The following is a 20,863-nucleotide window of genomic DNA, read 5'->3' on the forward strand; positions in this document are numbered from 1 at the left end:
CCCTTTAACTTGCCTTTTCTGATCAGTTTTTAAGAGTTCCAGGGCTGGGCATGGTGGCTCATGCCTGTAATTCCATTGTTTTGGGACACTGAGGCTGGAGGATCACTTGAGGCCAGGAGGTTGAGGCTGCAGTGAACTGTGATCACATCCCTGCACTCCAGCCTGGGTGACAGAGCAAGACCCTGTCTCAAAATTGGGGAAAAAAAAGAGGTATAGATTAGAAAATAATACATCAACACCAAACAGCCATTCATATCAACACATTACATTCTTAGTATTTGGGGAAATTCCTATTGGTAATCAAAGCCAAGGCTGTATTAGCTGATATAAAATTTCAAGTTGGGAGGGCAGATGAGCTAATAATATATATATGTTTTTTGAGACAGGGTCTCATTCTGTCCCCCAAGCTGGAGTGCAGTAACCTTGGCTCACTGCAAGCTCTGCTCCTGGGTTCAAGCGATTCTCCTACCTCAGACTTCCAAGTAGGTGGGATTACAGGCGCCTGCCACCATGCCAGCTAATTTTTGTATTTTTGGTAGAGATGGAGTTTCACCATGTTGACCAGGCTGATCTCAAACTCCTGACCGCAGCTGATCCACCCACCTTGGCCTCCCTAAGTGCTGACATTATAGGTATGAGCCATCACTCCCGGCCGAGGTAATCATATTGAGAGTATGATAAAAGTCTCTGACAGTGTTTGCATTTAAACGAAAGTTACGTCAGATTTATTAAAATGTGGTTTAACAGTCATTCTGTACTTCAAAGAGTATGTGAAAAATAATTACAATCTGAGTTTGAAAGCATAGTCTCTTAAATTATTTGAATTCGTATATTGTTTGTTTCAACTATGAACATGTATGACTTTTAAAACAAATCTGATTCCCTCAGTTTAAAGATAAAAAATGGGATTATGACTTGTTCAAAGTCAGGCAATCTGTTAGTGGAAAGTTAATAAAGACTATTTTTCCGTGTGTGTGTGTGTGTGTGTGTGTGTGTGTGTGTGTGTGTGTCTGTGTGTTTGCTGTGGTTGTTGACATTAAAAGATAACTAGCATAATCCTAATATGAATTCTTTAGTTAATACTTGGTAAGAGTTCCTTACTATCATTTTTATGATGCTGAAGATTGGAATTATGTATTATTTTATTGTAAGTACTTGTCAGTGGAAACAAAACTGAATTTTCTCTCAGAGAAAAATGGAAAAGCTGGCTTGCTAGTTAGACAACAATGTTGATTATGCATTCATATCAGCAGGCTTCCTTATACTTCCTCAAATAACTAGCCATTTGAACAAAGCCTTTCTGGGAAGACCATGGCAATAAAAATAATCAAACTGCCTTTCTGGGAAGACCATGGCAATAAAAATAATCAAACTTATTTAAAGTCATTGAGAAAGAATTGGAATTATTTTCAATTTTAGAACTGGCACAGAGAAGGCAAATCTGTTGCTGTTTTCAACATCTTCAAATATAACAGGCAATGTTAAAGGTATAGTTTATTTGCTATTTGTGGTAGCTGGAGCTTCAAGGTGACTGTCATCCAAAAGGCCATCAGGATGATTACAATAGTGGAAAGAAGGACTTTATTGGCAATATCAGTTTGCAAGCTGGGAAGAGAGTCTCCAGCATGGACTGTACGTGCTGTCTCGTCAAAGAGAGGAAGAGCAGGTTGGGTTTGATGCCTCACAGGGTCTCTGTTACATGGTAAAGTCAAACATGTTCAGCATGTTTTGGGGAAAAGTTACGCGTTATTTACAAGGGGAAGTCAAGTGCATGTGCTGTGTATGTAACATACATTCCCATATTCACTTTGGGGTGGGTTGTAGCATTTAAATGAGGTAGAATTTGGCTCTTTATGTCAAAAGGTGAACTATAGGACACAAACGTAATTTGTGCACAGCCTCTGGAAGCTGCTGAAACTAGCTTAAGGTCGGCTGCAGTTGCTTGTCAGAAAACAATAAGGCTGTCCTCTGTCCAATCAGAGTTGAGGTTATCTGGGTTATAAATCAGCCTGATAAATTGCCTGGTAACTCCTGTTGTTAGGGAGTTTAGAGAGTGTGGTTTTTCTTGCAGCCGTGGGAATTTATGGAGTTGCCATGCTAGAACCCCTGAACCCTCAACCTATGGGTAACTTTTTTTTCCCTAACCTTATGGTTCTTTTTAGTTCATCAAAGGACATCTATTTTGGTCTTTCAGATCAAAGCCTCAAAGATCCTCTCTTCCTGGTATCTGCACACTTCTATAGTCCCTGCCAGCCTAAAGAGGGCTAACCAATAGAATATTGCAGAAGTAATGTGTGACTTTCAAGCAAGGTCATAAGAGATTTTGTGAGTTCTGTGCAATAATGACTGTTTATGGTTACTTTAAGCCACTAAATTTTGGAGTGATTTATTACATAGTCATGGGTAACCAACTCATTACTGAGTTCATAATAATCTACATTATATTCTTGTCATAATGGCGATAATTATTACTAACACAATTATCAATCGTGATAGTCACAACTACCATTTTTGTGGGCCAACTCTCTGCCAGGTAATTTAAATGTATGTATAGCTCTTGCAGTATTTCTTCAGAGTAGATTTTACTATTTTAATTCCACAAGTGAGACAGATGAGCTCTGAGGATGGCTTGCAGAACATCAGACAGTTACAAATGGCAGATCTGAGATTTGGATAGAAGTCTTACTGTTCTCTTTTCACTACTCCAAGGCATCACTCTTAATGACAGCAAAATTGTAAGTGAGAAATTTAAAAAGATAAAAGCATTGGATTTTGATTTTAAAATGTGAAGCTATTCAAAAGTGAGCCAGCTCCAAAATTGTAACACACGTTCCTCACTTTACTTATTTTACATAAGCATCCATAATATAAATGTACTTAGATAGAATTGTCTTATGTAGCAGTATTCTACTTGCAGCTGGGTTATCCATGTGGTTTTTCTTGGTAAGATCTTGGCTGATGGCTAATTATTGTCATTGTTCAAAATTGGTGTCTGAAAACTTTGGACATTTTTAAGTTGTAGTCATATATTAAATGTTAATTTCAGAAACACAAAGCAACTACCACATGCCTCATATTATGGCAAGTACAGAAAGAGTTATTTTCAACTTGGAGAGTGCATTAGACTTAGGAGGTTTTCTGAAGTATACATGGTTAAGAATGGATTTAAAGCTCTTGTATATAAGGAGCATCACAATAAATATATTATTTCTATTTCTTAGCTGTCCACAGTATATTAAAGAGTCACATATTAAATATTTATCCTACAGTGGCCAGTGGCTTTCCCTTCTCATTCATATATATGGACTCTCATTCTGTCACCCAGACTGGAGTGCAATGGCATGATCTCAGCTCACTGCAACCTCTGTCTCCTGGGTTCAAGCGATTTTCCTGTCACAGCCTCTCAAGTAACTAGGACTACAGGCATGCGCCACCACTCCCAGCTAATTTTTTGTACTTTTAGTAGAGAAGGGGGCTTCACCATTTTGTCCAGGTTGGTCTTGAACTCCTGATCTCAGGTGATCCTCCCACCTTGGCCTCCCAAAGTGCTGGGATTACAGGCATGAGACACTGCTCCCAGCCCCTTCTTATTCTTCACTGCAGATTCCTTCTCACGTCTCCTCACTTTTGACACTGGATGCCCCATAGTTCAGTCCTCGGGCCTCATTTCTCTTCATCCTCATCCCTCAAGGACCCCATTGAGTCTCATGGTTTTAAATACCATACTGACAATTTCCAAATTTCTGTCTCCCACCTGAACCTCTTTGCAGGTTTGTATCAATCTCTGCCCAACTCAAAGCTTTCCTGGAATGTCTATAAGGGATCTCAAAGCTAGCCTATCTCACACTGATCTCCTGGACTTCCCTCTAAACTTTGTACTTTAGCACTCTTCCCTGTATCAGTTAATGAATGACATGTCTATTCTGCTAGTTGCTCGGACCTGAAACTTTGGAGTTATCCTTGATTCCTGTCTTTTTAACCATACCATATCCAGTCTATTATCAAATCTTATTGGCAACCTTCAAATCAAATCCAGAAGCTGCTGATTTCTTCCTAACCCCAGCACTCCCACTTTGGTTTAAGTCACCTTTTCCCTCTCCTGGATTATGGCAAACATCTCTTAATTTTCTCCTAACTTCCATCTCTTGCTCTCTTAAGGACTATTTTCAACAAAGTAGACAGAGGGATTGTATTTATGTAAGTAGACAGATAACTTCTCTGCTCCAAAGTCTTTCAGTTTCACTCAAAAGAAAAGACAGAGTTCTTCTAGTGACCTACAAGTTCCTTACAAACGCTTCTCAAAGATATATGTAGGTGTTTAACATTAATAGGACAAAGGAAGTAGTCTCGAGCAAAGCTATACTGTGCTATAGAAATGATAAGAGATGATAAAGTGATAATGACAACAAGGTATAGTTGGGTTTGTAACATTAATAGGTTTAATATCTACAATAATATCATAATAAAGGAGAAAAGGAAACAGAGCTATATAGGAATAATGTTTCTATGTATCCCTGCAATTAAACTTGTATAAATTTGAAGCTGGTTCTGATAAGATGTGCATGGTAAACCTTAGAGCAACCATACTGAAAATAGTTAAAATTATTAAAGATGTAAGTTGCTACATTAGAAAATATTTACCTAAGTCAAAACAAAGCTATAAAAGAGGACTAGAGAAACGAAAAAAACATGAAACATACAGCAAACAAAAAGTAAAATAGCAAACATAAATCTAACTATATAAATAACCAATTAAATTTGAACGGATTAAATCACCTAATTGAAAGTCAGAGATTGTCACATTGAATTAAAGACATGATCCATTTCTGTACTGTCTACAGAAGACACACTTTAGACTCAAAGATATAACAGATTTAAAGTAAAAGGATGGAAAAAGATAAATTGTGCAAATGGCAACCACAAGAAAGCTGGAGTGGCTCTTCTTATGTCAGACAAAGTAGACTTTTAAAATAAAATTAAGAGGTAAAGATTTTATAGTGATAAAGGTCATCCATTAGCAATGTAAAATAACTATAAACATGTATGCACCTAGTAACAGAGCACCAAAATATATGAAGCAAAAAAAGAGCGAAACAAGTCAACAATAATAATTCAAAACTTCAGTGTCCACTTTTAGTAGTGGATAGTAAAATGAGAGAAGATTAACATAGAAATAGAAGACCTGAAGAACACTATAAATCAACCAGACACACAACACGCCATGTAACCACAGACTATGATGATCTAAATGCACACAAATCATTCTCCAGCATATACCATGTGTTAGATGATTTTTTTTAAATGCAGCAAATTTAAGAGAATAGAAATAATGCCAAGTATAATATCTCATCACAATGAAGTGATATTTGAAATCAATAGCAGAAAAACAATTTGGAAAACTCAGAAATGGATGTGAATTAAACAACACATGTCTGAGTGTCCAAGGCATCCAAGATGAAATCAAAAGTAGAATCAGAAAATACTTTTAAGATGAATGAAAATGAAGACATGACATACCAAAACTTACGGGATGCAGGGAGTAATAGATAAAGGATACAGGATTTTTTTTGAGGTGCTTAAAATGTTGTAAAATTGACTGCAGTGATGTTTGAACATGTCCGTCAATATAACAACCATTTAACAGTACGTCTATGCTTGGTGAATTGTATGGCGTACAAATTATATCTCAATCAAGCTACTAAAAACTTTAATGTGTCTACATATCACCTGTGGGATTTTGTTTCAATATAGATTCTAATTTTGTGGGTCAAGAATGGGGCCTGAAATACTGCATTCTTTTTTTTTTAATTTATAAAGAAAATGATTTAAAAAAAAATTTTTTTTGAGACAGAGTCTCGCTCTGTCACTCAGTCTGGAGTTCAGTGGTGCAATCTTGGCTCACCACAACCTCTGCCTCCTGAGTTCAAGCGATTCTCCTGCCTCATCGTTCTCAGTAGGGGGATTACAGGGGCCTGTCACCACGACCAGCTAATTTTTGTGTTTTTAGTAGAGACAGGGTTTCAACATGTTGGCCAGGCTGGTCTCGAACTCCTGATCTCAGGTGATCCACCTGTCTCAGCCTCCCAAAGTGCTGGGATTACAGGCGTGAGCCACTGTACCTGGTCAAGAAAATAAATTTCTTTCTTAAGCTATGGAGGCTAAGAAGTCCAGGACTGAGGGGCTGCTGAGGGTCTTCTTGCCGGTGGGGACTCTGTGTAGAGTCCCTATCCTATGTGATACCAATACCACTAGTCTCAGGTCCACACTTTAAATAGCAAGGCCAAGAGCATCAGACTTTTATTACCTTTCCTATCTCATCTCCTGCCACCTTCATGACTGGATTCATGAGTGACTGAGAGGTGGATTACAGCCCCCCAGATCATTTTGTGTCCCTCAAACACACCATGCCCGCCTCTGCCTCCAGCCTTTGCAATTGTTATCACCTTGCCCAGAATGCTGTCCCCACACTTGCACCCCTTTGTATTTGCACAGCTTACTTAATTACATTTTTCAAGTATGTGCTCAATTATCACCCCTCAGGCTTCCTTGGTCACCCTACAAAACTGCAACCCTATTCCTCATACTTTCTTTCCCTGTTGTTCTGCTTTACTCTTTTTTTTTTTTTTTTTTTTTTTTTTTGGTATTACTGAATACATTGGAGTACCTAGCACGTTAACATGGTATTAATAGATGTATTATTTGGGTTTGCTGTCAACCCTTACTACAATATAAACTTCACGAGAACATAGATTTTTGTGTTCTGTTGCTTATTACTGATGCACAGAACAGTGTCTCATGCATAGCAAATGACCAGTAAATATTTTTTCGATAAATATGTGAAAATAAAAGGATAAGTGCTATAGGGATATGTAATAGATATTGGGGTGGTGCAAAGGAGAGTCAAGAGGGAGGGAAGGATCCACTTTGCTTATGTGAGTTGGGACAGCTGAAGATGCAAAAGGTTAATAGCTACTCATATATGGCTTAAAAATCTTAGCAGGTGTTCTGTGCGTGTTTGCTCCTTTGCTGTTGTAACTTCAAGAAATGGTGAAATAGTGAACTTAGTGGTTCCCTCAGACTCTGCAATTTATAGGACTTATTTGTAAAAACTGATGGTATAAAATCACTAAATTGTCACTTTTATCTCTGGATATCCTCTTACAGGTCTGGAGATTTCTTTCTATAAACTTGAAAAGCAGGTCATCATTTTTTTCATCTTTAGAAATCTTATAGTGATAGTGTGATAGGAGGAAATATGAAAATCTAAAACATCAGACTCATTATTTGTTTATTCAGTCTCTTTATCCTGGTGATGTATTTACAGGTTGCAGATATTTGTGAAGAAGTGATATGGTTTGGCTGTGTCCCCACCCAAGTCTCATCTTGAATTATAGCTCCTATAACCCCCATTTGTCGTGGGAGGGAACTGGTGGGAGGTAATTAAATCATGAAGGTGGGTTTTCCCATGCTGTTCTCATGATAAATAGATCTCAGGAGATCTGATTGTTTTATAAAGGGCAGTTCCCCTGCACACACACTCTCTTGCCTGCCACCATGTAAGACATGCCCTTGTTCCTCCTTTACCTTCCTCCATGTGTGTGAGGCCTCCCCAGTCATGGGGAACTGTGGGTTCATTAAATCTCTTTTTTCTTTAGGAATTACCGAGTCTTGGTTATTTCTTCACAGCAGTATGAAAATGGACTAATACAAGAGACTTCAAGTTACTGAACATTCTGTTTTGTGTTTTGCTGTGAGCCACTGCTTGATTTTGGCATTATATCAAATTTTCCATGGAGCTACAATTCAATTACCCCAAAATAATGCTGAGAAGTAGCATCATGAATAGATTGCCATTTGTGTTATAAATTATTGGCTGATCATCCAGATCTATCATTCGTGCTTTTTCTTCTTGCTGCAGGTACTTGAGGCTGACTTCCTTGGACTACGTTAATAAATGTACTTACTGTCTTTCTCTTACCCTTTGGCATCTGGTTAGGTTCAGCCTATGGGAGTCATTGGCAGGAGAATGGAAGGTGGAAGGAGAGAGAGAGCTTGGGGGATTTACTCCCCTGGATCCCTCTCTGTGGGCTGGGATTAGGGATGACTGCATCTTCTATCAAAGGCTATCACCCTTGTCTTCACCTACAGTCACAGCTCTCAGTCGGTCACCTGTAGATTTGGGGGTGGTAACAGCTCTCTTACTTTACCCTACTGATGGCCCTAGTGTGCTCCACCAATCTGTGTAGCTTCTCATCCATCACATCCCACCCCTTTGTAAATAGATACACCGTTCCCTCTTGGTTGGCTAAGGTTAGTCACTGCTCACAGCATTTCCTAGCACATCTTAAGTATATGCTTAATACCAGTACCCGTTCTAGAACAAAGGAAGCATCCCTTAAAAAAAAAAAGTCTAGCTTTTTCAAATACTACAGTATAGCACTTCGGAGATTTCACTGTGGCTGTGAAGACGCACTGGCATCTTCAGGAGTTAATCTCTAAAGCTGCTTTCTAATATTTATTTAACTTGTCTGAGGGACATTAAAAGATATGGAGAAAATAAAAGTTTCAGACCCCCTTTCCCCATGCCAGTTGACAATATCCATGACACTCTAATTAGAAGTTACCATCGTGCCTGGTTGAAAGCAATGTAAATTGAAGTCTTCTGCCTTTAGTGGATAAGATGTCAGAGCCACTGCAGAGCTCAACTCAGTCTACCTGCCATACGCTTCTCCTAGTTTCGCTTTCCTATGCTCATTAGCTATTCCTTGAAAGAGTATTACCCAGTGGAAATGATTGACTGTATTGACTGAAAGTCTTGTAGCACTGCATTCATTTGCAGAATCTATTTTCAAGTAGAGCTGAGCTCTTCAGGGGCTTGGTGAAAATGCTGCAAAAGACTTTTTGATCTACACAGAACACCACTGAGAAAACTACTGACTTAATATTACTGTGTTATCCCCACCCATTTCAGTGGGTGAAAGATGGTTGGCTTTCACCATGAAGAGATGTCATAGGAAACCGAATCAGTATCTCGGCTGCTTAAATAAGACTAATAAATGAATAGCTCCAAGATAACTTCTAGGCATGTAGTAAGTATCCAATACAGTAGTCTCCCTTGTCTGCATGGGATATGTTTCAAGACCCCCTGTGGATGCCTGAAACCATAGACAGTGCAGAACCCTATATATACTATGTTCTTTAAGTCTGATAATTGAGACGGCTTCAAAGTAACTAAGTCAGCAGGCAGGTAGCATAGACAGGGTGTATCTGCTGAACAGAGGGACGATTTACATCCCAGGCTGGATGGAGCAGCATGATGTGAGATTTCATAGACCACTCAGAGCAGTCCATGATTTTAAACTTATGAATTGTTTGTTTCTGGAATGTTCCGTTTAATATTTTTGGACTGTGGTTCACCATGGGTAACTGGAACGGAAGAAAATGAAACCATACATAAGGGGAAACTACTGTAAATATTTAATCATTTAATTAATTAAGCATAAATTATAGTGTTTGAAAAGCCCTCTTTAGATCTTAATTGAGATCAAACTAGTCACAGCATGTGGGTCTTCATCTTCAAAGAGACGTTTCTAGAAAAATGTTTAAAATTTTAATATGACATGTATTATCATTTAGTAGGTTATTTTTAATTTGTGTCTCATTTTGAGTATTACTAATAATGATTTAAATAGGCATTATTTATTCTTTTGAACATAACTTGCTGCATTATTTAGTGTGATTTATTGTATGTCTTGGGACAGAAAACATTTCTGTTGGGATTAATTGTCAGTTTCATTATGAAAATAGATGAGCTACAACATGATATATTGGAAAGAGCCAGAATGTGAATCAAAAGACATGAGTTTAATTCTTAGCTCATCTACATCCAGTGCAATATTGAGCAAGCTGTTTATCTTCTCAGAAGTTTTAGTTTTGTCATCCAGAAAAACAGATATGATATCTGAAGCAGAGCGACCTCCCAAGATTTTAGGGTGATATGTAAGGGTGCAGAAAGTATGATGCGATTTAGAACATTTTACTTAGCAGGAAGCTTTTGCAGAGATGCACCTATCACCAAATTGGCCCACGGCTGTAGCACACCTGTGGTTTTAATTCCTCAAATGATTTTTGGTTGCAACCATGCTTCCATTTTATCATTGTGATGATCCTATGGCAATCTTAATTTTCCAAAAAACTGTTGGTGATTTAACTTTCCCTAAAAAAAGGCAAGCACTTAGAAAAAAATTCACTTTGGTATCCCTATTCTTTTGTCTTCCCCTCTCTACTGTCTGAGGATAAGGCTTCATTTCTAGATGGGATGTAAAAATGACTCTTGAACACATAATCTCAGGGAGTAAGTAGCCTGAGTAGTCTTCCAACTGTAAAATGTCCAGAAGTATATCTAATAATAGATGGGTCTGCTATAAGGTATTCACTTGGTTTTACATGTCAGTGACCATAAAGTCAAAAGCCATTTTATTCGGCTAACTTACCAGTAAACTTAGATACATTATGATCGATGTCTTTCAATATTAGGTTAAATTAGAACCAGCTACAATATATGGGGAGATGTTTAAAACAAAATATTTTAGACTATCCACATTCTACAATGCACATTTTTTCCCACTTGTCCATAGATGGTAATTTTAATGTTCAATACTAAGCTCAATATACAGGCAAGAATGATTGCAAGAAAATCTCTGCTTTTCAAGTAAGCTAAAGTAAAAGTATCACATACTCAGGTGCATTTGCACACAATTTTGGTGGTAATAAAGTCATCTTTAATTTTGCAATGTAGTAGTTGCTGTTTGGATGTTATATGATCATTTTATAAAACCCAGAGCCACTGTGGATCAGTCTTATTTGATGAGCTAGGTGTGGCGGAACAGTCTCACCTGGCCTTTTCAGCAAGCTTCAGTGAAGCTCAAACTATGGGGATAGTGAATGGGTATGAGCCAGGCCAACAGGCTTCTAGCTGGGATGAGAAGTATAGGAGCTATCCTGAGCTCATTCATGTTTTACTATTAGCTTGGGTGGAGGGGGGAAGCGGAGAAACCTGATTTATCAAATTTGCTAATTCCTGTGGTGCAAATGCTCCCACTTCAGCTGATTTCAGGCTACTAATGATTTAATAACCTGTTCACAACATTCCTAGAAACATTTTTTTTTTTTTTTTTTTTTTTTGAGATGGAGTTTCGCTCTTGTTACCCAGGCTGGAGTGCAATGGCGCGATCTCGGCTCACCTCAGCCTCCGCCTCCTGTGTTCAGGCAATTCTCCTGCCTCAGCCTCCTGAGTAGCTGGGATTACAGGCACGTGCCACCATGCCCAGCTAATTTTTGTATTTTTAGTAGAGACGGGGGTTTCACTATGTTGACCAGGACGGTCTAGATCTCTTGACCTCGTGATCCACCCGCCTCGGCCTCCCAAAGTGCTGGGATTACAACCTTGAGCCACCGCGCCCGGCTCCATTCCTAGAAACTTAACGGTCAGCTCCCACAAGATTCTGTGAGCCAACTCCAGCATATTAATAAGATAAAGTATGGAGGGAGGGACAAGAAGATCCCCACCCCCATGCCATGTCAACGGAAAGGGCTGAGAAAAATTGCCCTCAAGTCCGAGAGTCAGCCAAAAAGAGAGGGATTTGCTGTATTCTTTGTTCTTAAGTTGCAGAGGTTAGATCACTACTACCTAGCAATATAACCCCCTTTCTCCATATCCTATGTGAACTCATTGGCAAGTTCTACATTGGTCACTATTGAGAGAGCTCAAAAAGGAAGATAGGTACAGTGAGTGTATGGGTTACTCATGGAAAAAGGGGGTAGGAGTTTAATAGGACACACACACACACACACACACACACACACACACACACATATGCATGCCTTCTTTAATGCTAAGAAACTGGGAAATTAAGAAGAGTGAGTTGGATTACTGGACTGAGAAATCTGACTAATGAGCTATTAAGCTCTAATGTGAGAACTCTCAAGCAATACAAGGAAGGAGGGCTGGGCTTTAAATGGGAGATGTATAAATAGAAAAAGTCAGTGGAAGTCAGTACTGAGGGAAGTTTTAAGTGGAAGCCATAATCCAAGCTTGGAGCTTATTCAGAATAGTTATATTTATATTTAAACATGCATTTCCTAGGTTAACAAAAACAAATCAGCGTGTCGTAGGGATTGTGCTGGTACAGAAATGGTCAGACCTCAAAGTCCTGAGGGGAAGGGAGAGACTGAGAAACCAACATGTAAACTCATAATTAAATTCAGTGTGAGAGAGGATATTATAGAAATGTTGGTCAAAGCAGTCTGAGAGCTCATAGGAAGTAGTAACGTATTAACTGTGCAGGAAACTCTTTAAACAAACATATCAATTTAAATATACTCTAGGTTCATAATAAATCAGATTTCAAATTTTAGATATTTGATCCTTAAAAACAGCTGATATATAGTGCTTATTATCTTAGTTATAGCATCATGGAAAATATAATTTTTCATTTAGTAATAAACATTTTAAATCTTTTTGAGGATAAATAATGTTCAATGAACTTCCACTTAAGTGAATAATTTGTCAAGTGCTGGCATATGTATACAACATTTCTACAATCATTAGATGATGATGTCATCTCTGAATGAAGACAGTTTTACTATTTCCTTTTTAATCTGGATGGCTTTATTTCCTTTTCTTCTTTATTGCATTTGTTGGACCTCTGATACAAGGTGGAATAGACATGGTGAAAGTGGACGTTTTTGCTTTGTTCCTGATCTTAGGGGGAAAGCATTCATCATTCAGTCTTTCACCATTAAGTGTGATCCTAGCCATAGGTGTTTTTGTAAATGCTCTTTATCAAGTTATGGAAATTCCCTTTTATACTAAATTTTCTGAGAGATTTTGTCATTGTTGAATGTTGGATCAGGTCAAATCCTTTTGTGTACTGAGATCATTATTTGTGTTTTCTTTTTGAATCTGGTAATATGGTAAGCTGCTTTGATTGATTTTAAAATAAACCAAATTCCTGATACACACCTCAGTAGATCACAGTGCTTTATCCTTTCTACATGTTGTTGGGTTTAATTCAATAATATTTAGTTGAAGATTTTTTGCATCTATCTTTATCTGAAATGTTGTTCTGCCTTTTTTTTTTTAATGTCTTTTCATTATTTTTGTATCTGGGTAACCCTGTTCTCATACAGTGAATTGGGAGGTGTCTTACCCACTTCAATTTTCTAGAAGAGTTTGTATAGAATTGGTATTAATATTCTTTAAATGTTTGATAAAATTCTCCAGTGAAGCCATCTGACCCTAGTGTGTTTTGCTTTGTTTTGTTTTGTTTTTTTTTGTAGGAAGAATTTTGATTACAAAATCAATTTTATTGGCTATAGGCTTTTAACAGCTATAGGACTATTTTTGTTATCAATTTCTTCTTGTATGGGCTTTGGTACTTTGTGTCTTTCAACACATATATGCATTCCATCTAAGCCACAAAATATTTTGGCATAAAGTTATTATATTTTAATGTTTTGAAGATTCTTAGCACTCCATCCTCTCTCATTTCTGGTACTGGTCATTTGTATCTTTTCTCACTTTTTCTAATCAGTGTGACAACAGTTTTATCAATTTTATTGATGTTTTCAATGAACCAGCTTTTGATCTCATTACATTTAAAAAAATTTATTAATTTCTACTCTAATCTCATTTTTTTTCATTAATATTCTTTGGGAATTTTATTTCCTTGCTCAAAAATATACTATCATTAAAGCCCTTCTAACTCTGTTTTAATGATTCTTTTTTTTTTTACTTTTATTTGCTTATTTATATAAAATACGCTTCATGTAGACAACATGTGGATTGGTTGTTTCTTTCTCCTCCTCCTCTTCTTCATTTTTGTCTTAGCCTTCATCTCCATCTTCTTTTTCATCTTCTTTCATCTCCCAGTTTGACAGTTTTTGCCTTTTAATTGGTATGTCTAGATCATTTATATTTGTTGAGATTAGTCAGACGGTTGGACCTAAGTCTGCCATCTTGCTGTTTGTTCTCTATTTACCGGTTCTTTGTTCCCTTCCCTCTTTTTCTACTTTCCTTTGGATTGAGTATTTCTGTGATAACATTTTCATAATTTTGTTTGGTTTTGCTGGTTTAGATGAGAAGAATGCATCTTTTTCTTATTGCTGTCTGTTGTCAGATGATTTATACCACTTCTACTTCCTGTCCCCCACCTCTTTCTGGCCTTTGTTCTGTAGCTGTCATGCATTTTATGTCTACATATATAACCACCCCCTCAAATATTATAGTCACTTTAAACAATTATCTTTCAAGAAGACTTAGAAAAATAAGAAAAAATCTTTCATATATATTTACATATTTTCCATTCCCAGTAGTCTTTATCATGTTCTGTTAATCCAGCTATCAGTCTGGTTTCATTTTTCTTCTCCATTATGTCTTCAACATATATTCTATCTCATCGTTGTAGAGCCTTTGATCACTAATAGCTGGCAACTAATGAATAAGTTACTAATTGGAATAAAATTTAAGAGTTTTCTCACTCAAAGGGATATTTGCATTTCAAATGGGCATACAAAGACTAAAGGATATTCTGTGCTTTAGGAATTAATACTTAGTGGTGGAATTTCAGATAGGGAGAGATCTACTGGGGACTGGTATCCTGCTCCGTGCTTCTCAAAGTGTAGATTATTATGTCAGTAAACATCTTTTGAACTTGGGATTTTTCTATATAAATATATCTGTATATTTATTATATATATTTATAGATAAATTTTATATATCTATATATCTATATAAATATATAGATATGTATCTATAATCTCAAACTATAGATTATTATGTCAGTAAACATCTCGCTCAACAGTCCAGTCTCGGTGTTGAATGTACAGTTCAAAATTAAAACTTAAGATAATTATTCGGAAGAAATTTTTGTCTATACATTCCAAGGTAAACGTATGAACTTGAGAGTCTGAAAAAAATCTATTGACTACATATTTATGGCAAACATCTGTAAAAATATATTTATTTGTCAATTATTTTAAGGCAAGGTGAAATGCCCACAGGATGTATATGTGAGTTGGTGTGCTGTCATGGTTTTTAATACTATACTTCGCTTATGATATGTGCAAACTACAGATCCCTAAACCCACTTAATAATCATTTACAAATTGTACTTTCTTGGTGTTTTGAAATGAGTATGATTTTAATTATTCCTGCCTCACCTTATATCAAAAAATATTTATCGACTAAAATGAGATAATAAAAGTATCTTCTAAGAAGATTTACATATGAAGTCATTATTTTCTAATTATATGGACATTTACTTTTTAGGTATTCAGAGAACGACTACCTTCAGATTATCACAGATATACAGAGTTGTCCATGGAAACCACAAGCAGAAGAATATGCAAATTTCAGGTACTTTTTTTCCATTAAGAATATGAGATTTTTAAACAGTCTTGTTCATTTGCTTTGTAGAAAAATCGGCAATATGTTGTTAAAAAGAGAAGTAGAACCAACCCCAGCTGGCGATGAGGCCCATGGAATTCTAAGACCCTCTCATGAGGCATGGGGTGTTCCATCCGCATCTCTTATGTAGAAATTTGCATTATGTTACTGTTTTCATTATTAAAAAAATCCCAAGTTCAAAAGAAAGGTTTTATTATGTTTTTAAGTTGTATTTTAAAAGATGCTGTGTTTTTTGGTACCATTTACATTTGTTATTTATTTATTTAGCAAATAAAATGTAATAGTGTTGAAGAATGTTTGGAAAACATAATCCATAATCCCATCACTTTAGAACAACTTTTGTTTTCTGCATACACTCTTCCAGTTTTTCCTCATTCACTTTTTAACACAAATGACATTCAGGGGTGTGATTCGCGCTAAGTAATAACTTGAGGAGGAGGTATCAACTGGCAAAACCAGGTTATCACTTGACCATTGTAGGGCTGTGGTTGGAAAGCTTGTAGCCCATCCAGACAAAAATAAGCTTTGTTAAAGCAATATGCAGTGAGGGAGAGTCAATACTTACCTGATAGTTCTTGTCCCCCACACCTCCACGGATCATAGATCAAGGTCAGTGGTCTCTGTGCTTGCTTGGTCTAGATTGCTCTGGTTTTGGTTCGTGAGGGGGGCTTCTTTTCTTTTCCCTCCTCCTTCCTCTTTGTCTTCTTTTTCTTCTTCTTTCTTCTTTCTCTCCTTTCCTTCTCCTCCTCCTCCTCCTTTTTCCTCTTCCTCCTCTTCTTTCCTCCTCCATTTTTCTTCTTCCCCCTTCCTTCCTTCCCTTGTCTTCTTCCTTCCTGTTCCCTCCTCCTCCTCTCCCTTCTTCTTGTTCTTCTTCTCCTTCTCCTCCTTCCCCTTCTTCCTCCTCCTCCACTTCCTCCTCCTCCACCTGTTCTCCTTCTCCTTCTCCTTCTCCTTCTCTTAGCCTTCTCCCTCTCCCTCCTCTTCTCCCTCCTCCTCTTCCTCCTCCTCCTCTTCATCTTTTCTTCTTCTGTCTCCTTCTCTCTCCTTCTCCTTCTCTTTCTTCTTCTTCTTCCTCCCCTCCTCCACCTCCTTCTTTTCTACATTCTGATTCTTTCCTGAACATTCCATTCCAATTTCATCCTATGCCACATTATTTTATTCTATTATGATCCAGAGACAGGTCTTTATCTTTACTCATTATTTTCAAAGTTTACTTGAAGGATTAAACTTATAAAAATATTACTAAAGAGACTTTGCTTTCCCCTAAAATACTCTAAAAAGTATCTGCTGCATGGTTCTCTTTTGCATGTGGGAAGGCAGTTCTTCTTTTTTGCCTCGTGCAGTGGCTCTGCTGTTCCTTCTTTAGTCAGAATATGCCGGTATAATTGGACCAACGCCTTTGATTCTGCTGCCAACCTGAGGGGGTTCTGCTCCACCCCTACTGAATAAGAGTACCTTCCTGGTTGTGTCAAAGTCAAAAGTGGTATCTTCCCTCCACTGGGTAGACACATGGATGCCATGACTTCCTGCATGATACCATTTAGCATCTTTCCTACCTGATATTTTAGGAAGAGAGGCTGGAAAGGGGATTCCTGTTTCACCATTTTATTTCCAGGATGTTTTATGCTACACAATTTTATTTAAGACTGGATTTGAGAGGTCCTGATGGCAGGAAAATGAGACTGAAAATTGCACAATCATAACCTGAATGATCACAGGGTCAACAAGTGATAACAGAGTCTGATTTTGAGAGACCTTTCTGCATATGAAAAATAGACCCAAAAAAAAAGGGAGAGGGAGATATTCAGGTAGTGAGCTATTGAGGATGAGTCTAAGATAATTAGCTGAAAGATAGATTAGTAATGACTCTAATGATCAGAGGATCAATCTAAGATAATTAGCTGGAAAGACAGATTAGTAATGACTGATGATAAAAGTAGGGAGTTTAGGAGCTTTTACTTCTGGCTGTCGAGTTCGGACCAAGCCTCTTGATAGTAATGCAAATAAGACAAAGTGTACCAAACACCTGTGTGAGGGCACTGGCGTGCCACCAAGTCAGGGCAAATTTAAAGGACTAACGCCCGGGAGGTGAGGGGAGCCCAATAATAGGGGCTATTTTTCTCACAAGGAACTTGCCAAATATAAAGGCAAAATTTGGCCGAGAGGCAGAGAGGCTGAGCAGAGCTTCCAGCAATCCCTGGAAAAACCAGTTTTCAAAAAAACTGAAGGCCAATTTTGAATCATTTCCATCCTGAGTTGGATTTAGCTCTGCCCTTAGCTTAGATGCTGATAGGAGCAAAAGGAAATTCCCTTTGGAGGAAGGTAACCTTATTCACTCATGGTGTCTGACTCAATTTCAAAACGATATTATCTGTAAATCTTTTTTCTTTCTTTCCTTTCTTTTTTTTGGGACAAAAATCAGTCTCTTCCAATCCAGAGCTATATGAGAGTCACTGCTGCTGCAGATTATGAGGTATGGGATCTGCATAGATGGCTGCTCCATGGAGGGTACAGCCATTCTTACCTTAGTACCATTTTGATGTTAAAAAAAAAAAAATTCATCAGTAACCATGACGATTACTCCCAGTGGCCTCTCCATCTCTTCAGGGCCAATTTAGGTAAACATCTTAGGCCAGGCGCAGTGGCTCACACCTGTAATCCCAGCACTTTAGGAGGCTGAGGCGGGTGGATCACTTGAGGTCAAGAGTTTGAAACCAGCCTGGCAAAAATGGTGAAACCCCATTTCTACTAAAAATACAAAAATTAGCTGGGTGTGGTGGTGCATGCCTGTAATCCTAGCTGCTTGGAAGGATGAGATGGGAGAATCACTTGAATCTGTGAGGCTGAGGTTGCAGTGAGCTAGATTGCACCACTGCACTGCAGCCTGGATGACAAAATAACTCTGTCTCAAAAAAAAAAAAAAAAAGAAGAAGAAAGTAAACGTCAGGGGCTATAATACACTTTGTTGGTTGTCATAGAAGAGAACAGGCACAGAGACATTTATTTATCAACTTGAATATTTATTATATTGTAATGTTCTTTTTATGGGCATATTTCTAAACTAAATTTTAGAAACCCTCAACAGAAGTTATGAAATTAAATCATAATAAACCACCTACTTTCCTAAATTTTTACTGATATAGCTGGCCAAATCTGGGGAGTCTCTGGCTTGTTGAAAAAGCTGATATTATGGATATGTCCCCTGTAATTAAAAATGTCAGGTAGCTAAATCATTTTTAATTTTATTGTATTTACTTAGAATTTTATACCAATTTGAAGAAAAGTAGAATGTGAGTCTTTAAAATGTGGTAATTTTTAAGCAGCATTTACAAAAGTTACATTAAATTTGGAAGAATACAAACAAGTGAATATATTTTAAACCTATCTGTAACCTGATTGTTGGAACTTCCAACAGTTGATACCTGGGGATTGTTTGAAAGTTATAGGACTCCTGTGGTCAAATGATCTAACAATAAGAGAGCTTAAAAGTTGTTTTCCTTAAATAAATATGTCACTTGGTATGAAAAAAGGTAAAGGTTAGCCACAGATATTTATGATTTACTAAGTCAGAGCACTGTGGCCTCTTTTCATGCTTGGTAGAGTGCTGGATACAAAATAGGGTCTTAATAAAAATATTAAATAAATGGATATATGAAAGTAAACAAAAAAGTATAATGTTTTACTGAACTCAAAGGATTTATAGTCACTTTAGAAAGATAAGAAATATAAATATGAATGTTTATGATTGAATATCAAAATAAGTGATTTAGAAATACTATGCTGTGTTAATGCAAGATCACTGTGGGATACAGTTTTTTTGAAATTTTGTGAGAAGAGGCAGAACTTGAGCTGTAGCTCTAAATTTAAAGACGGCTGGAAAGGGAGGGTGAGACCAATTTGGCAATGATGAGGCTAAGGAATAAAGGCCAGTAAGTTTCAAGGCCAGTTGGGCTGGAGCAATGAATTTGTACTATTAGGTATGCAGGATAAAGGCAATCATTTCAGGTAGACAAGGAAGGACATGATGCACACAGATCTCGTTATCAGTAAAGTCCACAGACATTCTGTAGATACCAGGAACCCAAGAGTGTTACATGTAAATTTTCAGTGCCACAAAAGAAATAGTACTCAAATATAAATTTTCTCAGCAAGGCAATTTACTTCTATAGAAGGGTGCATCTCACAGATGGAGCAATGGCGAGTACACACCTGGACAAGAGAGAGGAAGAGGTTCTTATTCTGATACAGGTAGCCCCTACTGCTGTGTTGTTCCCCTATTGGCTAGGGTTAGACCGCTCAGTCTAAGCTAATTCCAAATGGCTATTTTAAAGCAGGGGTATGAGCTGGAGTGGCAGGGTGGGTAGTTTGGCGGGAAGGATGGTTATGGTACAGGTCAAAGCAGATGACCGGGGTGACTCAGGTTAAAGCAGCTGACCAGGGCAGGTGACAAGAGTAGGTGACTGGGATGAGTCAGGACGGAGCAGGGGACTGGGAGAACAGATGTGAGCTACTGATTAGAACTGGTGGAAAAGGTTGTTTACTGAAACCACAAGAAAGTTAAACTTTAAAATGGAGAATTAGAGAATAAGAGAGCTGAACATACTGACACTGATTCTTTGAAGAGAAACTTGGAGTTCACTGTATCTAACAAGAGAAATATTGCTGGCAAAGGAATTACAAGAAGAATTCATTGTTTTAGGGAAAGTATTCGGACAGCAAATGAGTGAAAGCACGTTGGAGTATTAGGAGGAAGGGAGCAGTGTAGAAAATCAGAGCAGGTATGGGCTGGTTGTAGACAAGTGACTATAGAATGGTGACCACCTACAACATCAATGGTAGCTATGAAAATATCAAGAGAGAGAGATGCTTGACTGTGAGCCCTTTGGGACACGGTATTATCTTTGTATCTCCAGTACCTATCACGTAGATGGTACCTAATAAATTGCTCCATAACTGAAGACTTGGTAGGACTTGGTTTCGTGTTGACTTCCAGTTCTCTCATTGAAGGAGAAGAAAAATAAAGTCAAATGAGAAATCTTGCATCTGCAATACTCATGCTGCTTCTGACTATAGGGAGCCAGCCCTATATCACCCATGGGTTCCCCGAGTCTGGTGGTGACAAAGGAATGAGAAAAAGATTAAGAGAGACAGTGGGACCAGGGGGCCATCATTTTATTACTCTGGAAGAAACAGTGAAGGCCCTGAGCTCTGATCATCCACTCTATTTATTGGTTGCAATCACTTTGATCTACAGGGTAGGGGAGGAGTAGTGGTGAGGAGACGATGATGGTGGAGTGAATCAGTGAGCTGGAACTGAATCAGTGAACCGGAACTGATGTGTCATTCTAAGGATTGATAACAGTGGTGGTTTGGGAGTTTCACAAAACAAGAACA

The 20,863-nt window shown here is 37.7% G+C and overlaps 1 protein-coding gene across 2 annotated transcripts in view; it reads left to right on the forward strand.

Annotated features, from left to right (window-relative positions):
- The window catches only part of ST8SIA6 (ST8 alpha-N-acetyl-neuraminide alpha-2,8-sialyltransferase 6), a 137,798-nt gene that overhangs the window by 78,672 nt on the left and 38,263 nt on the right, over nt 1-20,863 (forward strand). For both annotated transcript variants that reach the window (XM_039478854.2, XM_039478855.2), the window contains one exon: nt 15,332-15,418. In XM_039478854.2, coding sequence (XP_039334788.1) covers nt 15,332-15,418 — 87 coding nt within the window. The remainder of the gene's footprint in view (nt 1-15,331; nt 15,419-20,863) is intronic.

Source organism: Saimiri boliviensis, chromosome 8 (genome assembly GCF_048565385.1).
Source record: "Saimiri boliviensis isolate mSaiBol1 chromosome 8, mSaiBol1.pri, whole genome shotgun sequence".
In the NCBI taxonomy this organism is placed as follows: Eukaryota; Metazoa; Chordata; class Mammalia; order Primates; family Cebidae; genus Saimiri; species Saimiri boliviensis.